Source organism: Ciconia boyciana, chromosome 2, assembly GCF_034638445.1.
Source record: "Ciconia boyciana chromosome 2, ASM3463844v1, whole genome shotgun sequence".
NCBI lineage: Eukaryota > Metazoa > Chordata > Aves > Ciconiiformes > Ciconiidae > Ciconia > Ciconia boyciana.
The window spans coordinates 101,600,742-101,621,076 of NC_132935.1; the positions used below are offsets into that span (position 1 = coordinate 101,600,742).

A 20,335-nucleotide genomic window follows, 5' to 3' on the forward strand; every position below is an offset into this window, starting at 1 on the left:
AAGTTGCAGCCAAATTGTTGTTATTGTTGTGCAGGGACAAAAAGATATGTTATGCTATGACTTAAGTGTTACTATAAACCTTTACTAGATTATTTGGAAATTACAGCACATGACCCAGGGCTAAAGCTCATGTTGTTAAAAAGGAATTATTGGCAGTCAAAACATTCTGTGTAAGAAATGACATTTCTCCCATTTCTAAAACAGGGGAAGAACAGACCTTTCATTAGGTTTCTTCTTGTTTCTAGCATTGCTAAAGCTTGTTTCCATACGTAGAAGTGACAAATGGCATATGTATATGCCACATGTTTCCTTTGCATCAGTGCAGAGTATATAATAGTATACATTTTTATTTTTTTAGTCATGCTTTGGGTTAGATATTTGATGACTTTGTAGTGCATTGTATGTATTTTATTTCTTTATCCAACTTAGTGATATGCATTTTGGCGTTTTTAGTAAAACTGCTCTACAAAATATCCCATCTATCATTATCAGAAAATACAAACATATGCAGAAAAGTACTCCTTTAACTATTGGATTGTATTTCTTTCAGAAAAAAGAGGAACATTTTTGAATAGCGTTTGTGTTTGATTTGTGATTCCTCTATAAAGTTTAGGTTGGAATTCGTCTTCAGGGCTCATAGGGTCCTGAAAGAAAATTATTCTTTAAGTTCCTCTAAAGATAATTTATTTGTGGAATTCTGAAGCCACATATCAGTCATAGATTTCTATGACTTGATTGCAATGCTACTATTAAGTGGATTAGTCATCGATATGCTGTGCTAATATTATTGTAAGTGTTGAAAGGCTGAATATTTTAAATTTTACTTCAGCTTCTTAGGCATGCCTATGCTTAAAAAGCTGTATTAAAATAGTAGTGAAAAACAAAAGAAAAACTGCACTCAGTACTTCCGACTCCTTGGCCTGAAACTTATTTACAATGAATTGTTTTCCTAGTATCACTGCCAGTTGCAGCTTCTATAATCAAATTGAACAAAATCAGATAATATGAATAGCACTTAGCAGTAAGAGAATTCACAAGGTTTTTTTGTGCTCGTTCAGAAGAGACATACCTGGTCGGTATGCTGTTCAAAGGATTTTTCTTTTTATGCTTGACTTGAAGATTTTATGTAAGACTGACTGAACTGCTGCTGCCTGGAAGAATTTTTCTCCAAACTGATTTTCGTGTGCCCCTTGAAACATCTGGTAAGCAGCGGTCATTGGCAAGAGTACCATACCAGAGAAATTGCACCACTCGCCCTAACTGCTGTGGTGTTTTGTGTGTTCCTGTCCCAGTGATGTGTTCCTTAGCACGTGCACACACTGCGGTCAGGCTTTGGAACCCGGCCTTCCCTCCATGCTCCTCTCCTCTCTAAAATCAAATACCCTTTCTCTCCTTAATCACCTATAAACTGGTGCATCGACATGCCCATTGCGGGTTGGATGCGTCTCCTAAAACTGAACTCTTTGTGGAATGATGAAAAGTACTCCTGATGGAAAAGCCATCTCGAGAAACAAAAGAACAAGTAATAACAGCACTGTTCCTCAACCATTAAAATTGCTGTGCAGAGAAGTAGTGTTTGAAATGCAATTACCTGAAGGGAAATGTGATCTCCTAGTGTTAGGGATAACTCATTAAAGAAGTCTTTAAGGCAAGTGTATTATTTTTTATCATGATTTCCCTAATGATGACTTTCTAGCAGTTAATGCAGCTGAGCAGCTGTTGTAAGATTTGTGAAGTTCAATACCTTTATAAATTTTTTCCTCAAATTACATTGCTGGGTTGTGTCTTTCAGAGCTAAATATAGGATGTAGAGGTGTTGGTAATAGATATAAGGAACACATTACAGAAAATTGTAAATTAAGACAAAGGTAAACTTGTATAACATTTGTAGACTTCTACCAAGTGTTTAAAGAAAAAATGTTTAACAAATAGGGATATTATTAGGTTATTTCAATAATTTTTTTAAAGTTTTTTTTCCTGGTGTCGACTGCTTGGGGTTTTTTTTTTTAATAGATGGAATAATAAACTGTTTATCTGAGTGACTAGGCTCTTGTTTGATTTGTAGTCTTGAAAAGTTTCAGTAATTGCACTTTGGATATTCTTTTGATAAAGATTCCCAAATAGAATCTCATCTCTCTTAATTTTGATTTAATTTGTTTTCCTATATTGACGTATAAGAAGTTAATCAAAAGGTAAATTATTGTTTAGAATGAGACCTTAATGGGCATTAATCTGTATGAGAAAAATATATTAATGTCCTTCAAAACCCTTGAATGATTTCACTTTGACCTCCCTGTAGACATCTCCAACAGATTTTAATTGCATTCTGATTATGATATATTTTGGTGGTGTATCACTGAATACTTTAAATGAATTTAGATTAAGGTGATTACACTCCAAAGAGGCTCTGGGTACTCAGTGAGAATTCAGTAGATAAATGACTTCATGATTTAGAATTAGGGAAACTATATTACTAGTGCTATACAAGCATTCTCCTTTTTGGTCAGGTTGACCCATTTAGAGTTGCAGAGAAAATACCATCCCTTTGAGAAAATATTTTAAGTAATACTGAACATTAGAGGAGGGTTTTGACAGAAATTAGAGGATTATGATGTTATTTCTATCTGTAGACTATCTAATTTTTAATGTCTATTTTCCTGATTATTGTTTTTTTCTTAAAAAAAAAAAAAAAAGAGGCACCAGCTCTAGTTTTGACGTTACTTGCTACTGAACTGTTTTAGCTTATAGTCAAGTGCAGCATCAAGGTGACATACTTGCAGATACAGGCTGTATTATTGGCCAACACCTTCATGAATGAACGGTGTTATCTACGCTACGGTGAGGAGGTAACTTTAGATAAGGATTATCATCCTCGGAAACTGTATTTACACATTACCCCTCTGTATTGCTGCCTTATGGAATTGGGGTCCCTTCAGTGCAGTCTGTGTTTAGCCAACCGCCTTGCTATTGCATGTGCTGCCTGTTTTCCCTGCTTTCTTTTATTCTTTGATATAGCAGTTTGCCAGATTCTTGAGCTATTTTCTCACTTTATACAAAGAATTATTGTAATTAAATTAAGTCTTTTCCTTAGAATTCAGTACTTTAAGGTAAAGTAAGATGATTCATATATTGAAGAATTGCTGAAAAACAAAGCAAAACCTTTTTTTAATTAAAGTATTTCTGTATTCTGTATTGCTGTTTGAGGTTTGCATTATTATATCTTGGCTCATAACTTAGTGTGAAACAAAGCATTTGACACTTTTATATTTGTCACTTATGATAGTACTTTCTTCTTTTCGGGGGGGGGGGGGGGGGGGGGGTGGTGATCAGAACATGTAACATTCTAAAAGACATCTCCCCTAGTCCTGGGATATGTAGCAGAACAGAGAATATATATTCACTCTTGTTAGCTTTTCAGTCAAAGACAGACATAAACTATCTTCTTTCTTTGATTACATCAACATTTTACTGTAACCCAAATTATTTCCAACTAATTTTCAGGTAATTTTTAAAATGTCATCTGTAAATACCAAAATGTGGTTTCTTTCTACTCTTGCTGTTCATCTTTTAAAAAGTCCAAAACATTGAGTGAAATAGGAGTGTGGGATTCAGCTCTCGAAAATGCAAGAAATTTGGGCAGGAGAATGCTTTCTGGAGGATAAGTTTCCATGTCAAATATCTCTAACACACCCTGGTAGCTTGTGTGCAAGCTGCTGTTGTAGAATTTGTAAGCTATTCTCTTTCTGAACTCAGATTCAGAGAGTTATTTAGCTTGGCTACAAACATTTTTAATGATTGAAACTTGGTGTGCCATGTTCCTTCCCAGGAATTAATCAGTTTCCATGAAAACATGTTGTTTAAATTAATCCAAACTCATTAGCACTACAGAGATGGATACTCAGTAAAAAGCCTCCATTAATTAGCGCTGCATCCTGTAATATGCCTACAGCTCATGACCATTTCCTTGAATTTGTGCAGTGTGTGACCCTTTGCATCTGATACTTCATCTACAGCAGACCGATAGCCTATGTTTTGGTTTTAAAACAGCGAGCGTATGTTATAATGAGTGGCATGTTACCCTTTTTTCCCAATGAATTCCTAAGTCATAAACAAGATTTCTCATATGCATCATTTGGAATTCGGAGTTTGAAGCAGACTTCTCATTTGTGTTTTGACAATAGGCATAGAAATAATAAATTTTAGTTCTTCAGTTTTTAAGGTTATGGAAATTTTGCTCTTTCTTTTTTCAGTAACTAAAGAGTATTTCTTCAGGGTGCTAGACTGACCCTTCTGGTGGAGGGTTGAGTACTCTCTCTCTGCTTGTAGTCCAAGAACAACATGAGCGTATCAGTAGTCCACAACGTGTATTTGTGAGGCATACAGCTGAGAACGATAATTCCATGCTTCAAGGACCTGCATATCTGTATGCTGTATACAGGGCTGCAGAACTACAACTCTAAAGTCATGCCTGTCTGTTTTCTGAAATAGCTTTCCTTTTGTGTTTTAAGTCCCTTTTTGCAAAATCCATTACCTGTGGTCACCCAGTCCTTTATGCTTTATTTTCTTGATGCATGTACCATTGCCTATCATTGAACTTGCTTCTTGAATAATGGTTCTTGGTTCAGCAAAGAACTAATTAACATCAGCTAATTCTGTCCCTGACCATTAATACATATAAGACTTTTATTCTGTTAACTTAGGCAGTAGATGTCCACCGTCTCTGAAAACCAACTTAATTCTTGTAGGATGTCTGTATATGGAATGGCAAATTTCAGTTTTATCTTTTTTCAGCTGGCAAGTGTAATGATTAAGTGGAATTTTTTTTTTTTTTTTAATTTGTGCAAGAACTAATCTTTAAAACAGGCCATTGTGTAGGTAACACACATGCCTGGAAATAGGAGGCATATAGGCAGGTGGCCAGCAGAAAAAGCACAGACTTCTCTATTAAAGAAAACTTCCTCGTCCCTCAACCTGAGAAATAGGACCAACTCATGAAATTCAACTACAGTTTTTTCCCTCCAGTTTTTTTCGAAATCCTTTCCTCCCCTTTCTCTTCAAACTCGCTACAAAACCCAATTTATCATCATGATGTATGGTATCATTAATCCTCCTTGAAAACAAGATGCATAATGCTGCAGTGTTGGCACTGAGCAAACTTCTGCGGCCTGACTGTCTTGATGCCCTTTTGAGTCTCTCTTGTTCTAGCAGAATGAAACTGGACTCATAATAAGTTTAGCTATCATGCTGTTTGCAGCAGCGAGTGACCTATTATACTGTTCCCTTTCCTTCCCCCCCTTCCTCTCCCCTTTGCTAACACACCATAGCTGCAAAACGAGCAAGACAGGGCTGCTACTTTATGCTCCAGCAGTAAGCTATTAGAGGTCCCTATAGGGGTAGAATGACCTCTTTTATAAGCAAGGACAAGGGTTTGCTTTGTGGGAGAGAGAAACCTCTTATGCTGTCTTTGGTATTTAATGATCAGTTGGCCCTATGTGCTGTATGCTTTTTATTAGGAACTCTGTATTTCTAACTTTTTTTTTTTTATTAATACCATGGAAAGAAGGAATAATTTTACCTAAACTTTTACTACTGTCACAAGCTTTCTTATTCCTTGTTTCAAAATACTCCTCATATCAAAATACTTTGCTTTGCTTATCAATATAGTCACGGAAGTGAGCAAAAGAAACAATATTTGATATAAATTGTAAAACTGCTAAACCCTACAACAGTCACAGGTGGTAAACTTCCATTGTAAATGCCTTGGTGGTGAAGCATTTGCTGCAAAAGGAGTAGTTCTGCTTTTGAGACTCTTATGCAATTAATTTAGATAAATAAGCAAAATCAGTGGACCCATGTTCTAAACAGTTTCATTAGTTTCATCTTTCAGATGCGTGACTTTTGAAAAGGAAAACCTTGAATAAATCCATTTGTAGCTTCCATTTTCATAACCACAGAAGATAAAATGGAAAGCCACCGTTAGTCATATGGCTATTATATTCTTCTATCGGACTTCACATCTAAACAGAAAGCGGATGGTAGAGTATCCTTACATTAAAGTTAGCTTGATGTTACTAAAGAGCAGATAGGTAGCTGGGCCAGAACTCTTCACTTCAATGTGTGGTTGTTTTGGTAAAATCTCCAAAGTAACCCTAAAATATAATGTGAAAGGTGGTAGTAGAAATGTGTGCCTATGTTTTGTTGGGGGGGGGGGGGGGGAGTTTTTGTTTATTAATTTTATGGAAAACTAGAATGTTTTGTTATTGTAACTTAAAAGTAATGAAGAAAAGTTCTTACCGAGCATTCTTAATGCTTGTTATTTTTTTACTGTGGTCCAGCTCTGATTTGACTTTGTAAGTTACATAAAATAACACAAGAAATATGAATGCACTTTGAGGGGGAAAAAAGTTTAGAACATAAAATCTTTAAAATATATTAACAGATTTTTGTTGAAATAGAATCAAGCTGTTTCTTGAGCTCTTTTGCATCAAAGTTCATTTAAGCTCTGATTACAACTTATTATATAAACAACTTACTATATAAGTAAGTAAGATAGCATGTTTTACTTTTTGGAAAGATAATTTAATCTAACCAAAATTCAAGGGATGTTTCATATTTTTGAAAAAGCAATTGCCAGAAGAGTTAAGGGGATCCAAGACTCAATTAATTTTTCTGTTTTGGAGTTTGCAAATATAGCCCAAGCTTTTTTCCATTAGTTTGCAGGATCAGGAATTTGTTGTAAGCACCTACATCACATCTGTGGTAAACAATCCTTTAAATCGAGTTCCTGTTATGGCTTCATATAGTTTGAGAATTTCATACCATGAATATATATACTAATGTATAGCATGTATATAAATACATGAGAACTTTAATCATTTGTGTGTGCAGACATTTACTTAAATTAAGCATCTTGGCAAGGAGAAAGAAAAAATACCTTGAATTTTGTTACTAAGTGTAGTAGACAACACTGCCAAACAGAATCTTCCAAAGTGATACTGTTGAGTGTTTTACTTTTAAAATAATACTTTATCCTACATAGGTGGAATAATCTGAGTCAGTGTAACTTGGTCCGTATGTCACTTCATATTAGTTCCCGAACACATTTGTTCTCAAAAATACATAGACCATAAAAGTTAGTGTGTTCATTTCCTAAGCGCTCTAATACATGTGTCATCCTGTGGGTGGTAGAAAACACAACTGCTTTAAAGACTTGTACTGAACTAAGCACTTGCAAAACATAGCTGTAGTTTTTGTAACTGCAGACTGACATCCAGAAGTAATAGAAATAATCCTGCAATGAGAGGCATCCAAGTGTGCTGATGTCATTATGAGGCTGTTCCCTCTCATCATTCAAAGGGCATGAAAATCAGGGGAGATTCTTGATGACTGGAAAAAGGGAAATGTCACCCTGCCCTTCAGAAAGAGCAAGAAGGGGGATATAGGGAACTACAGGGCAGCTGAACCTCACTCTCTATGGGGCGAACCCTCCTGGAAGCCACTTCTAGGCACCTGAAGGGCAAGAGGGTGTTTGGGAACAGCTAGCATAGATTTACCAACGGCAAATCATGTGACTGGCCTGAGTGACTTTTCTGACGGGATGTCTGGCTTTGTGGAGGAGAGGAAAGCAGTGGAGTTTTGGTGTTTGGGGTTATTTTGGAGGGTTGGGGGGAGGGAGGGTTGTTGGGTTTTTTTCGTTTGTTTTTCAGGGTTTGGGGTGGAAGGGGTTTTTTGTTTGTGGGTTTTCTGTTTTGAGGGTTTGTTTGGGTTTTTTTTTTTGTTACCTTGAATTTAGCTAGTTCTTCAGCATAGTCTCCCATAATATTCTTAGATTGGTGAGATATGGACTGGGTAAGTGGATGGTAAGGTGGCTGAAAGAATCTGCTGGACTGCCAGGCTCACATGGTGGTGATCTATGGTATAAAGTCTAGCTGGCCATTACGAATGGTGTTTCGCAGGGATTGATACTGGGGCCAGAATTTCATGTCTTTATTAACAATGTGGACAGTGAGATAGAGTGCATTTTGGGCAATTTGGGAGATGATACCAAATTGGGGGAATAGTTGACTGGCTGGAGGGTAGGGCTAATATTGCAAGGGACCTCAACCATCTGGAGGAAGGGACTGACAGTAACTTCATCAAGTTCAACAAAGGCAAGTAAAATGTCCTGAATCCAGGACAAAATAACACCATGCTGCAGTATGGATGTGGAGAGCTGACCAGCTGGAAAGAAGCTTTGCGGACTTTGGAGTTCCTCTGGGCAAGCTGATGAACATGAGTCAGCAGTGAAACCTGTCACAGATGTAGTGTTGCACTTCATTCGTAAGAGAAAAGCAACAACATACTATATTGGTATCAATGGTAAATGCAACAGTGGTTTAATGAGATTCGATGGGAAGGTACACTTGGTTATTTACTGCATAGAGGACAGGACAAAAATGTCAGGGAGACCCTCCCATTAACTCGTGAGATTCAGAAAGGACCCCGTTGCTTTCTAAACTCCTTCTCAGAGAGGAGTAGAGGTGTAGCTAGATCCAATCCTAGTCCCAGACTTGGTCAATGGTTTATGTCTAAAGGATTATATATGCACAATCAATTCTTTATATCACTTAGCTAAGATTTCAAAGTTTAGCATGCTATTAGTCACCTACCAAGGATCTGTTGCAGCAAAGAATCTCTCAACCTCAAGGAGTAACCTTGAGAGGTGTCCCTACTCAGGGGGAGATCCTGGTGTGCAGCCCACTGCTGTGCAGGAGAGCTCCAAGGGCTCTTGGGCTGCTCACTATTTATGGGGATAAGATGATTGACCCATAGTAATATTTGCATACCAACCACAGATTTTAGTTTCTTCACTGTGGTTAGGTGGGCACATTGCACAATAGCCCTTGGTTATTGTGTTGTTATCTGTCTCCTGAATCCACTTTGAGCCAGATGCAGCCATCACAACCAGACACATCCATTACAACCACCACTGGTGGTTATCGCTTGAGCAGGGTTATGGGAGATAAAGCTCGGGGCGGGGGGGGCCATGGGAGCACACCATCGCAAACCCCTCCACAATTATCAGCTGCATCCCAGACACTATTAGCAAGAGTGCAGCCGCAGGCCCAGGGGAGTGACTAGTGCCTTGTATTTGGCAATTATGAGACCTCACAGAGAGAGTGCTCTGTCCAATTTTGGGCACCCCAGGACAAGGCTTAGTGATGTATTGGAGCAATTCAGCAGAGGGCCACTGAAATGATTAGGAGGGTGGAGCACATGACATATGAGAAATGGATTTGTTGAGCTTTTGAAGAGAAAGCTAGGAGGAGATCTTACTGCTGTCTACGACTGTCTAATGGGAGGGTATAGAGAAGGCAGAGCCAGACTGTGTTGTAGTCAGACAGGTCTTGCAGAGATAGGATGAGAGGCAACAGGACAAGTTGGAACACAGGAAATTACAATTACATGCAAGGAAAAATTTTTTACTGTAAGGGTGGTCAAATATTGGAACAGATTGCCCAAAGTGGCTGTGGAATTTCTGTCATTGGAAATATTCAAAACCCAACTGCACAAGGGCCTGAGCAATCTCATCTAATTGGACCTGATTTGAGCAGAAGATTGGATTAGATGACTTCCAGAGGTCCGTTGCAACCTAAGCTATTTTGTGATCCGACACAAAAGAAATTTTCACCGTGTGTACAGAATTGTCTTTACCTTTTGGCTTTCCCGATGACCACACAACATTGAATTTGTTCAGGCTTTTAAATTAAGTCATTGTGTGTAGCAGGTCTTTATGTAATACTAATCAACACTTCAAAGCAATTTATGCTGTTAAAGAGATATTTAAAAACTATTGATTATGACTCTAATAGTTAAAATTCAAAGAAGTATTTTTCTGGTCCTCATTTTGAAGTGCACTAATGCTGAACAGACTTTCCTGGCCACTCAGCCAGCCATTGCTTCCTCCCGTGTTGTGGAGGGTTGGTTAAGCCAGTCATCCTTTTGCTAGGCTTTCTCTTTTAACAGGAATTTTGGGGATCTAGTAATTTCTCCAAGCATTGCATTCCAGTAGGTCAGCCAACATTCATGATGCCATTCAGATCTTGTTCTGCTATTCGTGGCAAGCATTAAGAAAACAGGAGTGGGCAATCATCTTTCAATTCCATAAGACTTTCCAGAAGGGTAAAAAAATAGATCTTTTGAAAAGAGGAAATTATGTTTGGGGATATTAAAGATCCTCTAGAAAGTCAGGCTATGAGACACTTACCTAGAGCTTTGTCCCTCAAAGTAAAAATGAGACTCTGATGGGACCGATTTGTATGTAGTATGTTGTGAGCAGAGCTGCAGTACTGCATTCATCTGAATGATACATTGCTGAATCATAAGCTGACCCACACTTTCCAAAGTACAGAAAAAACATTGATCTTCTAGATCATAGCCTGACAGCTTGCCTCTTTCACCAGCTCTGTACCTAGCCCTGTCTTTTTTCTTCAGTCTACCTTTTTTGTCATCTGCTTGCCAGATATCCTGCAGTTTTTAGTTGTGACAGTTAGGTGTGAGTTAGTTTTTGAGTCTGGGATAGGGTGTGTTTGTACAGGATTGTGTGTAACTCCATTCTCTTTCTCTTCTAGAAGCCTGTGTATATACAGATCAAATAGGAGTTTCTCAGTGAACTGGAAACTAATGCTTCCAAACCTCCATTAGCACCAGTGAGTTGCTCCCAGTTTGATTTACTCTTTCAGGAAGTCCCTGCAATGGGATCTTTCAGTGGTGATCCATGTGGTTGAACTGACTGTCTAAGAGGAGGCCTGCACTCTTACATGGTGAATCAATGCTTGCAGAGTACTTCAGAAGTATAGGAGGAATTTGATTCCTCCAAATCTCAGTTTCTGTTTAAACTTGCAATATATTCAGGTTGATACAGTGATATGGTATGTACACAGATGTCTTCACAGTTTCTCAGTTAAGGCACTGATTCAGCAAAGTAATCTAGCGCATGCACTGCATCAAGTATGTAAATAGTGCCTGTAAAATCCATACTGAATAGATAAGGGGAAACTCAAATAATTGAAGAGAAAATAAATTTATGTAAGGTAATCTCATTCTGAACAATGAGCACATTTAAAGTGATTTTGATTTTTCCAAGCCTTTCTCTCCGTCTTTGGCTATGTTTTGGGTTTGGTTTTTTTTCATTCTAAGGGTGTGATGGCAGTGTCAGACTGATTGTCCTCAAGTCTGCAGGCAATTTTTGACAAACATTTTGAGTCAGACTTCCCCTTGGCAGATCGTCTTTCAGGTTTCTGTGGTGCAGTGGGAGAGGTGTTTCTATGGTCTGTACAGCACTGCAGGCTGCTGTAAGAATTCACCATTGGAGGAGGAACAGCAAGGAGGTCAGGCAGTTATTGATAAGCATATGTGGGCTACTGAGAAGGTCAGCATCGGCCGTCTCCCATCGAGGCAGCCTGCAGAGAATTGTGCTTCTGGAGAAGCCACTCCTGTTCGCATTAGAAAAATCTCACAGGAAAGAGAACGAGAGGAAGGGAAGGAGAAGAAAAAAATAATGGGATTTTGTGATTGAATTTCGTTTGTACAAAGTACAGCGGGTTACCAAATAGGAGAATTTCAGCGGGATTAGTGTCTGATACTTTAACATCTTCGGACATTTTTGCAGGTTGAAGTAAATTAATTTTTCAGATGGAGTAGATTTCCCTTCAATTTAAAAGATGTGTGCTACTGCTGAAAGCAGTGTTTACAATAGTGGCATGAAAATAAAGCAAATTTAGATTGGATATTAGGAAAAATTTCTTTACTGGAAGGGTCGTCAAACATTGGAACAGGCTGCCCAGGGAAGTGGTTGAGTCACCATCCCTGGAGGTATTGCTAGGTTCACAGTTGGACTTGATGATCTTAAGGGTCTTTTCCAACCTAAACGATTCTATGATTCTGTGATTCTATTAAAAATGCTAGAATTTTTTTATTAAAGAAATTAATCATTGCAAGTGGTCTCTAAAATGGAAATGCACATATCATGTGAAAGTGACAACTGTAGGATTTCTTGTCTTCTTTAGCACAAGGATTGTTTAGACTACCCCACAAAAATGGGGTTAAAACCCATGTCAGATAATCTGCAATGAGTATTCTTTATATTGAGACATTGGAGAAGGAATAGGCTCAGAACCTCCTTCATTTACTTGGAACCTTTTCTTTTTCCAACATTTTTCATTCTCGGTCATCTCCAGTTACAGCAGAGCAGAGATCAGAAGCCAGCTGTTGAGGTTACTCTTTTGTGCTGGGTAGTGATGGCAGAGTGTGAAGGCAGACTTGTAATTACTTTAATATAGTGATAATTGGCCTTAATACTGTAACAAATTCTCTGAGTTTGCACATCCAAACCCTGCAGTTTCGATCAATTTTCTTGTTTACAAAATCCGCTTGCTTTTATTAGCGCCAAAATTACCCAGTAACAGAATGGTGAATGATCTAGTGAGGTTCACTGCAAAAGAAAGGAAAAAAAATACTGTACATGATTAAACAGTGGGTTCAAATAGGTTCCTGCACAGGGCTGGAGTTTGGAGGGGAAGGGGGTTGAGTGAAAATAGGAAGTGTTGGTTCACTTTATTAATACTGTTTGGGAGGCCTGTTGTTTTCTCCTCTTACCCAGTGTAAGTTTAGACTCCTAAATTCAGGATGCAAAGGGCTAGAATAAGCAGCCTAACAACAGTTGTCATCAAAACTCTGTCACACACAGTTGTGTACAAAGTTGATTTACCCTATTTGTAAATACTTAGCATTCATAGCAGCTTTCAGTATTTGAAGATCCATTTTGTCTGCCTGAAACTGGGACATGAACTTTCTCCTAAAATACAGGTGTCCGTCCCCATCCCCCCCATATTAAGACTACATCCTTGGCGCTCTCAGCATGAATTATTCCCATTGCTTGTTGTTCAACACCCTGATCGGAGAGCAGATGAGACAGTTATTCCTGTTGTTGCTGATTTACTATTACAGCTGCATCCTCTTCATGTGATTTAATTTGAAGTTTCAGCCCACCAGGGGGCTAATGGTCCCCACCTATGCAGCTTTAAAAGCTCACTGTTGTTTTCCACAGGAATGTTATTTCCATTCCTAGCCAGTGATTTATTTTTCTTCCTCAATGTTCATCTGGTAACTGTGAGGCAGTATCCCATTAGCCATTTTCATGAAAAAAAAAAAAAAAAAAAAGGCAAAAAAACCCCCAAAAAGCCACCAAAACCCAAAACGCATGCAACTAGTTAGATTGAAAGCTTAAAAATGAAAATTACTCTGTTTCAGTAGAAACTCAGCAAGTAAATTACTCTGTTTTGTTTTACAGTGTGCTAATGGCTATTGGAGACTGATATAAAAAAAAACAACAGGACAGTAGCCATCATTTAGATCCTCTATGTTTCTCTTATTTTTTAAATGTAACATATGTAATTCACTTCTTTTTTTCCATGTCTCAGGAAAATGTAGAGCAGGCAGCAAACCCTAGAGTATTTTTCATAGCGTGGTACTGCCTGTGGTAAGATGAATTCCAAAAACGTTAGCAACTGCAGTGGAATCCAAGGTGTGATTGTATACTGCTAGCAAATTCTGCATACCTGATCAGGCACGGGGGAGCTCAGTTTGAGCGTGACTACAAAGTTGTGACTGCAAGCTGGATAACCAAAGAGCAGTACTTCAGGAATACTTTCAACTAGGCTTCTTACAAGAACAGAATTATACGTCTCTCTCACTAAGCTATTCTTGAAGCAAAACTTAAAAAGCAATGAGATTCTTGGTTTACCTTTAATTTTTAAGTATACTTAGGTTTTCAATGTCATTTATTATTTAGAACTTTCTGAACAACCAGAATTAACTTTGATACTCAGCATAGCCTGCTGTCCACCTTTATTGTTATACTGTGAGTTGAAGAGTGGCAGTCTTGAGTTTACTTTTTTGTAAAATTTCTGGTCTTGTATTCTTACTACTTTTTATGTAATTAAAGTCTGTGTACGTGTTTGTTTTCCTCATGTTAAGTATATATCTGTAATATAAACATTTGCATTTTGTGATACATTCTCTGGTGGTCCAAAGAGTGTTTTGATGAATTATGCACCTTCTAGTGTTTGGATGTTTTCTTTACTGGCTCATCATCAGTATTAGAAATTTAGCTCTTCACTGAGTTAATGGTATCTTATCTCACTGGGAATCACAGGAGTCTTCCAGCCAGGCTATTTCTGATGGCTTTTTTCTTGCTTTGGGGTGGTGAGGAGGGAGAGATGAATTGCATTGCAAAAAGGATGGAAGCTGGGCAGACTGATAGAAGTGGCTTGTGTGAAACCTCATTGCTTTCAACTATTATTAAAGGGTGGTGCAATCTTTCCCCTCTTTGAGCAGGAGGATATTATTACCAAATATCAGCATTCAAGGTCACTACTCTTTACAATACAAATCAAATATACTACTTCCTAAGGCCCTGATTGATGGAAAATAAAGTATTAGCTGCCAGGAAACAAGTTTTCCAACACTATCACTCAGTCATACAGTGGTCACTAACCTTTTCAATACAACCTTAATATTGCATTGCTAATTGTATCATTTAAAGAATACAAGTTTTTAATAATTATTCCACTGCGCTTTAGAGCTATTTTTGCTTATTGGAAACTTAGCAGTTAATAAGTTAACTACTACTAACAACCATTAATGCAAACTCTTTGCTTGGGTAATGTCGCTTGTGGTTATTTAATGAATTAGGCTCAAAAAATAGAGCAGAGTACTAGACTTGACTGACTTGCTGTAGAGGCAGTGCAGAATTAGTCATTGGCTGTGAATGTTAATCACTCCACAGCAATGATAATTTACAGCATTGTTGTAGCACTCTTGTGCTCATAAAATGAACTTAATAACCCACTGCTACCCATGGGATAAGCCTTCCTCCTCCTTCCCTCCCCCTTGCAATTGAATACCCAGTCTAGCTGCATAATAGCCTTGTGAAATACTGCATTAAAAAGAGTGAGCAGCTGTATGATAAAATAAACAGCTCTAAAACAGATTTGTTAATTATCTCTTTCTTTTATTCACAGAGGGTGTTTGTGAGATATGGCTGACCAGTGAAGACACAGGGGCTTATGGCAGAGACATTGGCACAGACCTCCCTACGCTTCTGTGGAAGCTGGTTGAAGCTATTCCTGAGGGAGCTATGCTGAGGCTTGGCATGACAAACCCTCCCTATATTTTAGAGCATCTGGAGGTAAGGAAGAAAAAAGAATCATTTATATGTCGGCATAGACATTCATTGAGTGAGTCAGCGTGGAACCTTGTGTATAGAGCGTTTCATTTTAAGCGGTAGCTTAAAAAAAACTATGGACTTCCAGTAAATTTATAGAATTAGACTAATAGTGTTAAGCCATTTATCTGACACAGCAAGTTATCGAGATAAGAAGATATTAAAATCATTTTGGAATGATAATATTACTGAGGTCTCTGACCTGTGGAGCTTTATTATAGCGATGCTGCATTTCTGTGTGTGTCTCGTGTTTTCAAGAACTAAAGGAAATGTCATTAGCAGGCAATGGACTATGGGATTGACTTTGTCTTCCTGCTACACCTCAGACAAATATTTCCAGAAACACTATATGCTGGTCTCACTCAACGACGTATTCATTATTCTATGTCAAATGCTGTTCTGAGAGGGTGTAGAGCTTCCAAGATAAGAAATGGAAAGTCTAAGTGTATATCTGTGTTAAAAAAAAAGTAACAAAGTAGTTCAATGAGATTAGAAGCAACAATGTGAATTTGAAAGAACATCATACGTGTTCAGAGCAGCAAGTGAGAGTTTTGTCTCAAAGATAGGTTGGTTTGGTTGGATTCTGTCACTGTATGAATTTTTTGAAATTCATAGGAACTGTTTATAGAAAGAACCTAACTTTAAAGAGGAGCAAAAAGCAGGGAATGATAGCTTAAGGTAAATTTTGTAACCATGTGCATCAGCAATACCTAGATAAACAGCTGGTGTCCCTGCTGCTTTCCCAAAGATATTATAGAATTAATAGTTGCACTTACATTTTCTTAAGTTGTCAAGGATAGTATTTTCTCACCAGAGTGCCATAACTGCACCTTTCCCTATTGAAGCGCATGGGCTAGAGGAATGTCGTCTTGATAGGAATAAACAGTTTTTCACTTCACCAGCTAAAGAATACAAGCTGCAGAAAACTGCAGGAAATTTCCCAGGCTGTTATTTTATTCTTTGGTTTAACATTTGCTTCACTAAGATAGAGTCTTTAACAACACACTGAATAGAGATCTTTAGGAAGTGGCTTGGTTGTGTTTCTTAGAGCTTTACATTCTGTCTTGAACTCTCATATCTGTCAAGTTTTTTCTCTTTTTTTATTTCAACATTTTTCAGCATCTTGCACAAAAGCAAATCAAGCTTTTAGCAATTTTCACAGTTAGTGTCTTTGCTTTCATTTTTAACTCACATTATTAAAAGCATTTTGGCATAGACTGCTGCTTCTGTCACTGCTGCTCATCTTAAGAGTACTCTCATAAGCCTTTTTTTTTCTTTTTTTTAATCAGTTGCTGGAAATAAGAAACTGCTCTGCCCAGCTAAGAGGCACTGTAGTACTCTTAATTTGATATAATCTGAGCAAGGTGGAAAGTATATTGCTTTCCTTCAATCAGTAGCCATCTTAGTGAGTGTGAGTATGTCACAAATCTGTGAATGGTTTTGATTTACAATCTCTAATCTTCCTGTTTCTAAGTTTTCTAGAAAGTGCTGTAGGTAGGACTCTCTTTGACCTGACTCATATTCAGGAAAAGTACTCTAATGTCTTTAAAAATGGATCTTTAAGTGTGATGGCAGAGTGAGAGGGATTCATGAAAGCCTATTGAAAATGTGTATCTTGAACATTGCTGTACAGAACATGTGTTATGTGTACACCAGCCTTTTTGTACAATAGCAACATCTGCTGTTGCTTGTCCTCTTCAATGTTTCATACAATTTCCAGTTTATATGATGTTTTTTAACGATTATTTAACCACGTTTCTGTGTTTCATGTATGACAAGAATTTCTGAGCTTGTAATTTGGTGAAATAATTTTGATGATTTGTCAAACTAAATTTATAGAAATTTTTTTACCTTCTGCTTTTTTGTCTTGTCCCCTCTTCCAAGCTTACCAGGCTTGTATCTGAAAGGTCACTAGGGAATGTTGGCAGTCTCCTGTATACATTTTCAGCAGACAAAATAAACTTTTTATGGGGCATGTGCTTTTAACTTTCTGGTTGAGGAAAGGGTAAAACTATGGTTTGTTTAAAAAACAAAATAAATGAAATGAGAAGTTGATTAGCCTTCATGTCAGTTGATTAGGATAAAATCCAGATGTAGTTCTATTATCTCCTAAGAGAGGTATGAAGCTGTGTTAATTGGTTGCAAACATCTTTCATTAATTGTTTTAAAAGGTGCTGCATTTTATTAATTTATTTTGTTAGAAGTCATGTTGCTAACTAGGATCATGTTTGGCTGTGAAAAAATTTTACATGGGAAAATGTACTAAGAGTGTGTCACCTTTCATGTCCAATGAAAAGGAAAAAGTTGTTCCAATCGTGTATGTTTTTAAAAAATCAGAAATTTTCAGTAATTGCATACAACTGTACATATGGAACTGCTAGGCAAGGGTTTATTTCACTTCAGTAATTAACACGTCTGATAAGTGGCATAGAGCAACAGCAGTCATGTAAAAGCATGAATTAATGCTAAGATCTGGACAGAGCTTCCCTAGAGAATCAGCCTAAAAGCAATGATTTTGATTCATTTACAGTTTTTGCCATATTTATTGGAGCTTACCTGCAGGTAGAAGGTTTGGCCAGTTTTATGTCTGTCTTACTCTTGTAACCTTCAAAGCTAATAACAAAGTTTATATAAATACATTTGTTTTCTCCAGTGACACTCATGAATCATAGAATGGTTTGGGTTGGAAGGGACCTTAAAGATCATCTAGTTCCAACCCTCCTGCCATGGGCAGGGACACCTTCCACTAGACCAGGTTGCTCAAAGCCCCATCCAACCTGGCCTTGAACACTTCCAGTGATGGGGCTTCCACAGCTTCTCTGGGCAACCTGTTCCAGTGTCTCACCACCCTCACAGTGAAGAATTTTTTCCTTATACCTGATCTAAATCTACCCTCTTTCAGTTTAAAGCCATTATCCCTTGTCCTATCACTACATGCCCTTGTAAAAAGTCCCTCTCCAGCTTTCTTGTAGGCCCCTTTCAGGTACTGGAAGGCTGCTATAAGGTCTCCCCAGAGCCTTCTCTTCTCCGGGCTGAACAACCCTAACTCTCTCAGCCTGTCTTCAAAGCAGAGGTGCTCCAGCTCTCTGATCATCTTCATGGCTCTTGTCAGGACTTGCTCCAACAGGCCCATGTCCTTCTTATGTTGGGGGCCCCAGAGCTGGATGCAGTACTCCAGGTGGGGTCTCACCAGAGCAGAGTAGAGGGGGAGAATCACCTGCCTCAATCTGCTGGCCATGCTTCTTTTGATGCAGCCCAGAACATGGTTGGCTTTCTGGGCTCCGAGCACACATTGCTGGGTCATGTTGAGCTTCTCATCGACCAACACCCCCAACTCCTTCTCCTCAGGGCTGCTCTCAATGCATTCTCCACCCAGCTTGTATTTGTGCTTGGGATTGCCCTCACCCAGGTGCAGGACCTTGCACTTAGCCTTGTTGAACTTCATGAGGTTCGCACAGGCCCACCTCTCAAGCCTGTCAAGTTCCCTCTGGATGCATCCCTTCCCTCCAGTGTGTCGACCACACCACACAGCTTGGTGTAGCTTACAGCTTACGCAGTTGTAAGTTAAATGTTTTAAAAATACTAGTTTCCAAAGACATTATGTACATTTTTAAAATACTGATTTGTAGTATTGCCTTAACTCCTGTATCGTTAGAACTGGTTTTGTACTTAAATATGAGTTTTTAAAACATTTTGCAAATACATGTTTTCCTTCAAATAGCCATGTATTTTAATCTCTGATCATTCAAAGCATCAGGTTTTGATTGTGTGCTTGGAATTTGCAGGTTTCTTTTACTCTTTGCTGGAGTTTCTGTACCTTTCACTTGTCAGAATGGGAGGAGATTGAAAATAAAAAGAACAGGGATGTGGAGATTAATACCTTGAGTTGTAGATGGTGCAGCTGCAGTAGAAGCAAAGAATTCCTTAGACCACAGTGACAATGCTAATGTCGTCAATGAATAAGGAAAAAGTTGTACCTATGGATAATATGACTGAATAAAGGACTAAGAATTTAAAAATGTATCACTTCATATACAATTGAAGCCTAAGTTGTGCATACTGTTCTAGCAGGGTGTGGAGTCATCCACAGAGGGGAGGAATCTTGAGTGTTGGGTTTTGCTCCCTTTGCCCCACACCTCACTCCTTTGAAATATGCCCAGCTGTTTGTGTTGCTCAGGTGGATCTTTGCGATGTATCTAGACATGAGATACTTCAGTTACATATTAATTAGTGTCTTGATGGTTCTCAGGAAAATAGATTATATCCACTGACTAAAATAATATGACTTTTTCATACTACATGTATTTTCTGTATATAGGCGGAATAGCTTTCTCCTTCATTGAAGGACACTTAGCCCACTTTTTGATAAACTGTTTATAGATTGAAATTTATTTTCAAGTGCCGAAAAGTGATTACAGGTTCTTATTCTTTCGTCAAAAAAAAATTCATAAACATACTCTGAGATATTGTCTGCTTAGAAAGTGTACAGTGGATGGGATTGTGACCAGAGATCTGTTTAAGCTGTTGGCAACATTGCCCTTGTACTGGGCCCCCAGGTCTGTGGCTGGTCTTTGGCCCTGTGAGTCCTTTGACTTGTTGATATAATGCCCACATCCACAGCTTCCCTAGAAATAAAAACAGAGGAACAGAAAATGCCACTCATCTTGGGAGTGTTTCATCTGCCTCTGTATTTGGGAATCGGTCTCTTAGCATCCACTAAGAAGTGCCAGCCAACAGCTCTGCTGTTCCGCTGGTGCTGGAGGCTGGCACAAGGGGAGGAGGACAAGAAGGAGGAGGAGGAGGAGAGCTTCCCTTGAGTCAGGAGTGGCAGGACTAGAGCAGAGGAGGGGGCAAAGGAAAGCTATGGGTGCTTGTAACTGGCCTTGAGGCTCTCATGCCGGAAGGCTTGGTAGATTTGGGGGCCTGGGCCAGTGGTCATTCAAACTCAGGTTTATTATAGGTAGGGAGTCAGTTTACATTTTCACATGATTTAAAATACCGAGCATACCCAGTGCCTTCAGATACTAATCAGGTAAATGCCATTCTGTCTTTAAAGATGTTTGTCATTTC

The 20,335-nt window shown here is 38.4% G+C and overlaps 1 protein-coding gene across 2 annotated transcripts in view; it reads left to right on the forward strand.

Moving 5' to 3' along the window:
* CDKAL1 (CDKAL1 threonylcarbamoyladenosine tRNA methylthiotransferase) overlaps positions 1 to 20,335 on the forward strand; it is a 432,576-nt gene that overhangs the window by 255,691 nt on the left and 156,550 nt on the right. For both annotated transcript variants that reach the window (XM_072853370.1, XM_072853371.1), the window contains exon 10: positions 15,063 to 15,229. In XM_072853370.1, coding sequence (XP_072709471.1) covers positions 15,063 to 15,229 — 167 coding nt within the window. The remainder of the gene's footprint in view (positions 1 to 15,062; positions 15,230 to 20,335) is intronic.